The sequence below is a fragment of the Cricetulus griseus genome, chromosome 6 (genome assembly GCF_003668045.3).
Source record: "Cricetulus griseus strain 17A/GY chromosome 6, alternate assembly CriGri-PICRH-1.0, whole genome shotgun sequence".
Classification (NCBI taxonomy): Eukaryota; Metazoa; Chordata; class Mammalia; order Rodentia; family Cricetidae; genus Cricetulus; species Cricetulus griseus.
In genome coordinates this window covers 73608152-73620099 of record NC_048599.1, presented here as the reverse complement: position 1 = coordinate 73620099, position 11948 = coordinate 73608152, and the positions used below count along the sequence as shown (strand labels likewise).

Sequence of the window (11948 nt, the reverse complement as noted above, 5' to 3'; positions counted from 1 at the left end):
TGAAGCTAAGGAGGATCAGCACTAAGTGGGATGTTATTTGCTATGGCCTAGTTGTCATATATGAGGTAGCAGTGGAGTCCTAAAGGGAACATATATTATTTCAAAAGCATTGAGGACAGACTAAAGGAGAAACTTGCATTCTGCATCTGACCCCTTCTTTAGCGTCTTGTGCTTGCTGATTTGCCATAGGCATTGTAATGAAAGAAGATACTGGCATTCTTCTGTGCCCTTTAGAGAACAGTTTTCTAAATAATTAGCCAACTTGGGGGATAGTTATCCCCACTCAAACCCACAGGCTACAGTGCACCCCTTCTCATCTTTATACTAGAAGATCTAGAGAAGTCAGTCCTGAGTGCTCTCTTGCTCCTTTGTTCAGCCATTATTGGGGTAGTGGAGAAGGGCAATAGGAAGCCACATTCCAGGACAGGATGGCTCTTGTGGGTCCTGATCACCTACATTGCTCCCCTAATTATTATTTCCCCCATATTATGTTGGATAGAAAAGCAAAGCCTGGGCCTGGTGGGAGGGACTGGCAATTCCATGGCATCTTCCATGAGACCATGAAAAAAGAAGACAGAGATTGAAAGTTCATGTTAGGACTTCTGAGCCTACATATCTAGGAGAAGCAAGTCCTTCATCAGACTACCTGCTTTGACTTTTTGGGCATGAGAAATGAATCATTTAAAAGTAAACAAAAACTTGTATCCATGCTTTAATATGGCATTGTGTGTTCCTGTTTTCACTTAAGATTTTGGTATTTTCTCCAGTATAGATTTTTGGCATTCATTTTCATTTCTAAATATATTGCCCTAAAATATTATTTCTCTTAGTTACTCAAACTTTTTCCTCAGCTAGGGCACAGACAAAAGAAATTGTTCCATCCAGATATAGGTTATTGAGCCAGTGAGTTTACTGGTTTTACTTAAGGAGTATGAATGAAGGATTATTTCCAGAATGAAGCATGGAAGAAGGCAGCTGCATCACCAAAAAAGCCCACCCTAGGCGGAATGACAAGTTATGAAAGCTGTATCCCTTGGAGCTCCCAGGACTATTGTCAGTCATCTCAGCAGAATGGACAGTCTCTTCTCTTCTCAGAGCTAGCCCATCTAGCCTTGGGAAGTGGATTTTTTAATCTTGTAGATTTCAGGAATTTACTGGGCTTTGCATGTCCTTTACTTTCTAAGTCTAGCCAGTTTCCTTCCTCCATCCAGTAGGGAATGTTTCAACTGGAGAAAAGAGCTATAAAACAGGCACCCCTCTTAAATTTTGTGCTCCAAACAAGTGCCCTCTCTCAGTCCTGGTCCTGATGGAAGGATAACTTCACAATTTTGATCTGATTATAGCTTAGACTAAGTCCAGGTATAGAAGGACAGTAGGAGCAGATGCGGTGCACCTGAAACCCCTACCAGCTACTGTACTTAAAACAAGCAGCCCATTGGACAAATAGACACAAACACAAATTAGGAATAACGTTGTTGTAAGCATTTACCTATCTAAACAGGCATAATTCCTGTGCAACTAGAAGTGACTCTTTTCAGTTGGGCACAGTGTTTGAATTTATAATTTCAGCACTCAGGAGGCTGACACAGGAAGATGAAGATGAACTTGAGGCCAGCCTGGGCTACATAGAGAGCCCTTGTCTTGAAAAGAAAAGAAAAAAGAGAAAGAAAAGGAAATGACTGTGTTGCCTTCAATCAGTTCCTGGCTGTCCTGGAACTCACTCTGTAGATCAGACTGTCCTCAAACCTCCAGCACACAGAAATCTACCTGCCTCTGCCTCAGTAGTGCTGGGATTAGAAGCATGTGCCACCTGACTTAAATTACTGAAAGATTTTACTGAGGGAGGGGATTAAAACATTTGTATAAAAGTCTTATTACAAATAGCAGCATATTTGTAATAGCCAGAAACTGGAAGCAACCTAGATGCCCCTCAACTGAGGAATGGATGGAGAAAATGTGGTACATTTACACAATGGAGTACTACTCCAGGGGGAAAAAACTATGGAATCTTGAAATTCGCAGGCAAATGGATGGAACTAGAAGAAACCATCCTGAGTGAGGTAACACAGTTGCAAAAAAGACAAAAATGGTATGTACTCACTCATATATGGATTTTAGACATGGAGCAGGGGATTGCCAACCTACAATCTACACTGACAGAGAAGCTAGGAAACAAGGAGGACCCTAAGAGAGACACACATAGTCCCTGGAGAAGGGGAAAGGGACAAGATCTCCTAAACTAATGGGGATCATGGGGGAGGGAAGAGGGAGTTAGAAGAAAGAGGAGAAAGGGAGGGGGAGGAGGACATGAGGGAACAGTAAGATCTAGTCAGGGGAAGAATGGAGGGGGGCAAGATAAGGGATACCATCATAGAAAGACTCATTATAGGTTTAAAGAGAATTCTGACACTAGGGAAATGCCCAGAGACCTATAAGGTTGACCCCCAACTAACAATCTAAGCAATAGGTGAGATGCTACCTTAAAAGCCTTTCTCTGATAATGAGATTGACGACTACCTTATACGCCATCCTAGTGCCTTCTTCCAGTAGCTGATGGAAGCAGAAATTGACACCACAGCGAAACACTGAGATGAACTCTGGAATCCAGTTGCAGAGAGGGAGGAGTGATGAGCAAAGGGGTCAAGACCAGGCTGGAGAGACCCACAGAAACAGCTGACCTGAACAAGGGGTTGCTCACGTGTAGGGGACAGTGTAAGCCACGCCTGCTAGAAGCTGGCTACAGGTGTGCCTGACCACGCCTGTCAGGGCGTGGTCAAGGTGAGGTCAGGATGATGAGTGATAGGCCCCTTCTCTCTGGCCTCCCTGCCTTACTGCCCCTGGCACGCTCTGGCTTGCATTTGGCTGGTGTTTATCTAAATAAAGATATCTTAACCTTACTCATCTCATATCACTCATGAACCCCACACTGATAGCTGGGAAACCAGCATAGGACTGTTCCAGACCCCCTGAACTAGGAGGTCAGTTTGGAGATCTGGACAATCTATGGGGCCACTGATAGTGGACCAGTTTCACCCCTAGTGCACAAATAAACTTTGGGAGCCCTCTCCACATAGAGGGATACTCTCTCAGCCTAGACACACTGGGGAGGGTCTAGGCCCTGCTCCAAATGATATGACAGACTTTGAAGATTTCCCCCATGGAAGGCCTCGCCCTTCCTAGGGAGCAGAAAAGGATTGGGATAGGGGGTCAGTGGGGGACAGGGGAGGAGGGAAGGGGGAGGGAACTGAGATTGATATGTAAAAGAAGGTTGTTTCTAATTTAAATAAAAATAAACTAAAAAAAGTCTTACAAAGTGGGGAGATAAAAATAATTAAATTCCTTGTCCTAAACACGAGTTTTACAGTACTTGATGGAAAAGATTCATATTTGATTATTTCTTACACTAAGTAGTTGGAAGAAACTTTCTCCGGGATGCGGGTAGGTTGGAAATGAACGGGTAAGTTGGAAATGAACGCTTGTTGGGAATCTAGCTAAGGAATTTACCCAGAGATTATTTTCATTTTTAGGAACATTTTGCTTTGTGGGCAGTGGTAGAATTACAACCTTCTGATTATTTCGAATTTGGAGTGTCTTTCCCTGTATCTGTTTTCCTGCCACTCCTTCTGTATTAAGTGGAAAAGGTTCAGGGCTGCAAGGCTGAGTGCGGGTGGGGGCGGGGCAGGGGACTCTGAGGCGAGCAACGAGGATCATGGATTGGAAATGAAGCAATGCGTTTGGGACCCAAAGGCCGGGGATGATTAGTGTGAGGTTTAGGGGGAGGCTTTGAAGATACCGCATTTAAAATGGCAGGAAGAAGAGAGAGAAGACTCGGGGACAGACTGGCTGGGTTCTGGCTAAGCTTAGGAGACGTTATGTGACGGGAAATACTCATCAGCAGAGGACCAGACACTGCACAAGTCAGCAGCGTCCCGCTGGGCAGGCCGCGGGGTGGGCGGGGCGCCCCGGGGGCGGGGCCGGGTGACAGTTACATAACTAACCTGTGCTAGCGGCCGCGGAGCGGTTCGGGCGGCGGGGGCGGGGCCGGGGTGGTGCCAGGCTGCAGCGGGCCGGGCAAGATGGCTGCCGTGGAGGCCGAGACGGCGCCGCTGACCCTGGAGTCGCTGCCCACCGACCCCCTTCTGCTCATCCTGTCCTTCGTGGACTACAGGGACCTGATCAGGTAATGGGACGGTGCTCGTGGCTGGGGCGGGAACGCGGAGGGAAGCAGCGAAGGAGTCAGGGAAGGAGGCCCGGGGTCGCTGACTGGACGCGGGCTTCCTCCGCACCCGAGGGTGACTGCAGGGCAGCCGTTATCCTGCAGAGCCACAGTGGGGGCTGACGGCGACGCGGAGGAGGGGGCTGGGCATTCAGGCCTTCCTCCTGCCCGGGACCCCGGGGGCTTAGCGTCCTCCCCTCCAGCCTTGGCTAGGCCGGTTTGCCGAGGAGAGAGGCGGCTCCCCGGTGCCGCACGCCGCGGACCCTCGCTGGCCCTTTGGGGCCTGGTCTAGCACCGGGGAAAGGCCGCTGTCCCGGCCCGCGCGCATCCCTGTCGGGCCTGGGGTCCAGGATGACCAGAGCCCGCGTGGGCAGGTAGGACGCGCGCGAGGAGGCCTGCGACCTTCCGACTCCCTCTGAAGACACCGTGGTCACCGGCAGCGTGCACTTTATCTTGTCTTTGTGACTTTTTTTGGCTGTCAGTTTTCCTTCTTACGGTGGGTGGTTGGATTTTGTGTTTTGTCACCGACTTCCGGTGAGGCCTTACAGGTGACTGCAGTTACCTCAGGGTTTCCCAAATTACCAACGTTTGTCTCCCCCCCCCCAGCGCCCCCTCCCCAATAAACTCCGGGCATGCTAATAAGGGTGTCCAAAAGCCCCATCTTTCAGAGAACGGGACTGTTTAGGTTGGAGGAAGAAATGGCGCTGCTGTGCTCCCTTTCTCCCCTTCCCCCGCGGCACCCCCACCCCCGTGTTAGGATTGTTTACATCCTTGACAGCATGGCCAGGCATTCTTGTGCCTCCGTGTATGTTTATAGGGGAGACAGAATCATATGTGGAAGACACGGTTTTGTGTTTTGATTGGTTACTGGATCCTGGCCATTTGATGATTGTGTCCTCGGTTTTTAGGGGCCTGTTAGGGAGGTACGGATTTCTTGGAGTTATAGGTAGCTGTTGGTTGGCCTAGCTAAATGGTGGCAGAGGTATTTCCTGGGTTTTCTGTTGTGGCCTCCACTCGTACCTGCTAACACTTTTGTTTTTCCAGAAAACATTTTCCCCTACCCAGTGGGTACTAAAGTAGAGAAAGCTGTCCAGCTCAAATTGATTTCATCTGAAATACACTCTTGCTATAACTTATCTTGACAGCTTTCTATCTTTGATTGCTGCCAGAATTATCTTCCGAATCTGGCTGTCACTTTTCTTAAAAGCCCATAATAGCCCTGTTTACAGACTGTACGCTGAACTTCTGGAGTATTTAAGGCCCTTATCATCTAGCTTATTATCTAAGGCCTTTCAGGCCTCCCTCCACTATCGGATTTGTGCAGTCTATTCTAGCTAGAGCAGACATCAAGCCGCATACCACACACTTGCACATTGTTGTGTAAACGCTGCTCCCTGTCTGGAATACTTAACTCTCCTCAACTTGGCAACCTTACACTCCCACCATCTTCTTCAACTACAGTTTGTCATAATAGTGTTCACTTCTAGAGTGTAAGTATTGTTTATTTTTTTATTCATTTGTTCAATTTTTTTGGAGTGCCTGCCATGTGTCAGTTACATGTGGGCATAGGCATACAATAGTGAATTAGAGAGAGATGGTCTTTTTCTTTTCTTTTCTTTTTGTTTTTTTGTTTTGTTTTTTGTTTTTCGAGACAGGGTTTCTCTGCGGCTTTGGAGGCTGTCCTGGAACTAGCTCTTGTAGACCAGGCTGGTCTCGAACTCACAAAGATCCGCCTGCCTCTGCCTCCCGAATGCTGGAATTAAAGGCGTGGGCCACCACCACCTGTCGAGAGATATGGTCTTTTTATGTGACTTAAATCCTATAGAAAAGATGGAAAGTCAAACAAGTGCACAGTTGCAAGAGGGGCCAAGTATTAGGAAGGAATACATGAGTTGCACTCCTGGGGAATGTGCAGGATGAGATGACTAACTCTGTGGAAGATACAAGTGTGGCGGAGGGCAGTTCTGCCCTCGTGAAGGGAACAGTGTCGAGAGGCTCATGGGTCTGTTAACAATAGTGCGGCCTGTTCAACTAGAAAAACTAGAAAGCTGTTTTTGCTAAAGGTAGTAACAAGTAACAGGCAAGCCAAGTGAAGGATGGCTGGTGAGATCATGTAGCCTCTTGTTAAGAACAGAGTTTTAGTTCAAAGCTTTAGGTAGTAATCAGAATTTTAAGCTGAAGTGACATGACTCCTCCTCATTTGTGGAATTGAGTCGAGTTGAACACTATTTTTGTCTACAGACTCATCCAGCATACTGCAGCTTCTTTCTTTCCCAGTACAGTCCAACTTTGCCAAGTGTCTAACATGTTGACAGGCCCTAACGGTTTTGGTGCCTATTTTCCTAACTGTGTCGGATGAAACTGTATTAATCTATTGGGAATTAGTTTGAATGTGAGATAATATGTTACTTTCTCCATATTACTCACAGGGCAATTATACTAACTCACACATTAAGTAGATTTTAAAGGATGCGCATTGCAGTATAGGTAATAAGTAGAAATAAGAAAAATAAAGGGACTCAAAATTTAACAATGGCTATTTTAATGCTTGTTTTTTAAATTTTTCCCTTTTTATACTAATTGAATCTGGTTATTACCAGTTGTGGCTATGTCAGTCGAAGACTTAGCCAGCTATCAACTCATGATCCACTGTGGAGAAGACATTGCAAAAAATACTGGCTGATATCTGAGTAAGTATTCTATGAACATTTGTTCTTTTGTGGGTGCAGGCTATGGTGTAGTTTTTTTAAGAGTAAATTTTTCATTGTTGCTGTAGTCTGGCTGGCCTTGACCTTGTGGCAGTCCTCCTGCTGCAGCCTCTTCTGTTCTGGCATTACAAGGGTAAGCTATCACACTTGGCACTAAAGCAGTGGTTCCTTACCTTCATGATGTTGCGACCCTTCATTCAATACAGTTCCTCATGCTGGGGTGACCCCAACCATAACATAATTTTCATTGCTACTTCATAACTGTAATTTTGCTACTGTTATGAATCATAATGTAAATATCTGATATGCAAGATGGTGTCCCCTATGAAAGGGGTTGTGACCCACAGGTTGAGAACTGCTTCGCTAGAGTAATTTTTAATTGGTATACAATAATTGCTCATGTTTATGGGATAAAGTGTAATTCAGTACACCTTTACAGTGTATATAAGTCAGGCTAATTAGCATTTCCAGCTCCTTAAATATGTACATTTCATTGTATTTGAAGCTTCCCAACCTTCCTTTTAGTTCTTTATAACATGCCATAAAACATATAGTAAATTGCAGTAAACTGTAGCTGTTGTCTATTAATACTTTTACTTTCTAGTTAACTCTTATTTCCAGTGATGTTCTGAACCCCTTGCTTTCTTCCCCTTCCCAGCCGCTAGTGCATATATATATATATATATATATATATATATATATATATATATTGTATCCTGACCTTTGACTATCATAATACTACTATGTACTGGTTTTCCTTTCTAACCTAGTTTCTGTTACAGGGTCCAGTTAAAGTTACCATGTTGCCAGAATAAAAATGTAGATGGCAGTAAGATTTAGGTAAAGTAGAAGAAAAGGCAGGGATACCTAACATGTTTCTTCAATTGTGGGAAATCAGGACCACTAAAGTGGGTGGAGAAGTATATGTATATATTATATATATAAATCATATTTCATATAACATACACACATATTTTATTTTATTTTTGAGACAGGGTTTCCCTGGCTGTCCTAGAATTTGCTTTGTAGACGAGTCTGGCCTTGAACTAAGTATATTATTTGAAGCTGAAAACATTAGTTCTACCAAGGGAAAAGTTAATAACAGCTGTCAACCATTGGGAAGAGGAAGAATGAGCAAGAAAGAATTTTAAGTGTTGATATATCTTCATCTTTCACTTTGGGGCATCACCTGATAGGAGTAAAATTTATAAATCAAGAACCAGAGGTATAAGGATTTAGAAGTATAGAAACAATTTCCATAAATAACTGCTAAAGGCTTAGACTTTTTAGTTTTGTTTTTTTGGTGGTTTTTTTGTTGTTGTTGTTGTTTGCTTGTTTGAGACAGGGTTTCACAAGCTCAGTTTTTACAGTATTGTACCCAGGACTTCACTCATGCAAAGCAAGCATTCTGCAGTTGAGTTACAACCCCTAGCCTTGTTGATACCTGTATGTATTTATACTAATACTATATATTAATAAAAGGATGCTTTATTCCCTCATTACACTCCTTCCCTCAAATCAAACTGAAACCAAATGAAACAAACACCTGGAGTCAGGTGTGGTTGTCCACACCTGGAGTCCAGCACTTGGGGGACTGTGGTAGAAGATCCTGAGTTTGAGGCTATCCTGAACTACATTTACTGTTTCAGAAAAACAAAATACCTCTGCTCTGATGATTATTCTTTCCTTCATATCTAAACCTTTATTTATACATTTCTGGTCTTCATTATAGCACCCATCTGTGAACCCAAGCCAGAATTAGGAGTCATCCTAAGTCTCCTCTATTTCCCTGTGTTCAGTAAAAACTGCTAGCCTTCCCAGTTAATGCTTCCATGTCTTACATCTTTGCTCATTTCACCTGGTCACCACAGCTTTCTTCAGTCTATTGCCTCTCACAGGACTACTTCAGATCCATATTGGTCCTAGTTCTCGCCCTTAAATCTACCCCTCATCCCAAACCACAGCCTCAACTCTCCCCTTTCAGCTTCCCCTTAGCCCCTTCAGTGGCTCTGCATTTTCTGAAGGAAAAGGTCTAAGCTCATTTGACAGTACTTTCAAGGACCCCTTCCAATTACTTATCCTCTATGTTAAGTTTACATTTCACTTTGTTCATGATTAGACTATCTACTTTTGTAGGGAAAAAAGTGTGAATGTTTTAATGTTCTCAGTGGCCAAGTGGATACTCAATAAACGTATATATTTAAAGCAAGGAAAGTTGTTGAATCATGTACTTGTTTTGATTTAAGATTCTCTGGTTGCTCCAATGTAGGTATGCTAGTCCAATATTATTGCTATTAAGTTCTAAATATTCTCAAAATGGGACAACTACTTATGCCTTTTATATTTTTATAATTGAAACCAGGTTCAGTAGCATACACCTATAACCTCGGTACTTAAGGTAGAGGCAGGGGAATCCGTTCATGCCAGCCAGAACCTGAGATTCTGTCTCAAAAAAGTTGTGTTTTTGTTTGTTTGTTTGTTTGTGTTTTTGTTGTTGTTGAAACTGATACATTTTTAGAAGTAAATTGAAATTTGTACTGACATACTATTCACATATTTTGTTAAGAACTAGGAAACTTGGGGAAAAATTTAGTAGAAAGTAAGTGACTAATAAATAACCCTATCATGAAGTGTAGTAACTATTAAAGCTTTCATGTATCACTTCTTGCTTATCTAGTTCTCTTTGTAGCTAAAATAAGTTCAGAAAATAAAAAGGTAGAGTTACCACAAACTCCCAATAAAAAGTGTGTTGGAAAATAAAAAGGTAGAGTTACTACAAACTCCCAATAAAAAGTGTGTTGGTAAACTAAGTTGGGTTTGTAATACACATTTCTTTTCTTTTTTTTTTTCTCAAAAATTTTAATTTACTTATATTTTTTTATGTATGAGTCTCTGCATGTATGCCTGCAGGCCAGAAGAGGGCACCAGATCTTCTTATAGGTGTTTGAGAGCCACCATATGGTTGCAGGGAATTGAACTCAGGATATCTGAGTTCAGCCAATACTCTTAACCTCTGTGGTACACATTTCTAATTCTAGCACCTAGCAGCTAGAGGCATGAAGATCAAAAATTCAAGTCTATCCTTAGCTGCATAGCTAGTTGAAGGCTATCCTGTACTATATATATGACTCTATCTCAAAAAGCAAAGGAAAAGAAAAAAGATATGTTAAAATCATCTCAAAAGATTTTTTTAATCTTGTCTTTTTAAATCTAGGGAAGAGAAATCTCGGAAGAATCAATGCTGGAAATCTCTCTTCATAACTACTTACTCAGATGTAGGAAGATACATTGACCATTATGCTGCTATTAAAAAGGCCTGGGATGACCTCAAGAAGTACTTGGAGCCCAGGTGTCCTCGGATGGTTTTATCTCTGAAAGGTACTGGGAATACAGGTTCTCCATCCACATTTTAGTTAGTATAGCAAGACTAGTTTAAATAACTTTGGATCTGTTGTGTACCTGGGCTAATCCAACCTCTTCTAGTTCACCATTCACATTTTGCGAATAGCCAAGAAAATATACTGTTGGTGTTGTTAAAGGGATCTTGCCTTTTTTTTGTTAGCTTGGGAACCCATATAGTTATTAGATAAAAAGTTGAACTATTATCTTTATTTGTTTTATATAAAGAAACAATGCTAAGATTGCTTGAGAATAACCATTATGATTTATTTTTATTTTTGCAATGATGGTGATTGAGCCAAGGGCCTCATGCATTTTAGGCAAGTATTCTACCATGGACTATACCCCCTTTCCTAAAGATGACTATTGTTGTTGTTGTTATTGTTTTGTGTGTATGTGTGTAGTATGCGTATGTGTATACATGTTCACATATGCGTTCACCTCCGTGTTTGTAGGCCAGAGAATATCACATGTCTTTCTGGATTGCTCTCCACTTTATTTACTGAGGTAGAGTCTCTTCCTGAGCTTGCTGACTGAGCTAATCTAGCTGGCCTGCTTACCCCAGGTATTCCTGCCTCTACCTCCCAAATGATAGATTACCTGCTCAGTTTTTATGTGGTCTCTGGGAATCCAAATTTCAATCTCATGCTTAGGTGACAAGTGCTTTATTTTCGGAAGCATTTCTCTAGCCCAAGATTAATTCTTAACTGAAAACTTCTATCAATACCTTTTCTTGTTTGGTGTCTATCAACTGTTAGGAAAGAACCTGGGTCTTTAAGCACAGAATAAGGATAACTTTTCGTTTGGTATTTACAAAGTAGTGAAACTAAGATTTGAACTCAAGTCTGTTTGCCCCAGAATCTATGTTCTTTCTGTTATATTGTCTAATTATGATTAGAAATATTAACAAGTTATTTCCATTTGATTTGTTAATTAATCCCTATAAAAATACATTTGTAACTACTTATCTGCTTTCCACTTTAAGTTTTTTCAGACTTATTCACTAAATGGAATCATATGTATGCTGTGGTTTTGCCAAGCTAAAATTGGAGTCTGTTCTTTTTTACTCTTTTTCATTAGAACCAGTCTTTTTGAAATAGCATTTCCTTTTTCCTTCAGATTTCCACTGTAATTTCTCATGAAAATGTTACTTTCAGACAAACCATGATTTCATAACAAGGTGCTTAAATCTGGGTTTGTTAGATCTTAGTAAATGGAGTAGGTAGAACACTGGGAGTCCCCCATTAATATCTTAACAGCTTATCCTCTAAGAAGAAATTAGTAATATTCACCTGGTATGGGCATAAGCTACTTCAATAGGATGTAATCTGAAAATAAATACTCAGTGGTAGTCAGTAAAATAGTAATTCATAATAGCACAATGGTAGACACAACTCCTTGGTTTTTTTTGTTGTTATTGTTGTTGGGTTTTTTTTTTTGTTGTTGTTTTTTGTTTTTCCCGAGACAGGTTTTCTTTGTGTAGTCCTGACTGTCCTGGAACTCACTCTGTATACCAGGCTGGCCTGAAACTCAGAGATCTGCCTGCCTCTACCTCCCACGCCCAGCTTCAAAATTAAGGGTTTTTTGTTGTTATTGTTTGTTTGTTTGCTTGGTTTTTGAGACTG

The 11948-nt window shown here is 42.1% G+C and overlaps 1 protein-coding gene across 2 annotated transcripts in view; it reads left to right on the top strand.

The window, feature by feature from the left end:
- Positions 1-4022: 4022 nt before the first annotated feature.
- The window catches only part of Fbxo3 (F-box protein 3), a 30548-nt gene continuing 22622 nt past the window's right edge, over positions 4023-11948 (top strand). For both annotated transcript variants that reach the window (XM_027422347.2, XM_027422349.2), the window contains exons 1-3: positions 4023-4180; positions 6817-6906; positions 10139-10302. In XM_027422347.2, the coding sequence (XP_027278148.1) occupies positions 4077-4180; positions 6817-6906; positions 10139-10302 (358 nt within the window). In that variant the 5' untranslated portion in view covers positions 4023-4076. The remainder of the gene's footprint in view (positions 4181-6816; positions 6907-10138; positions 10303-11948) is intronic.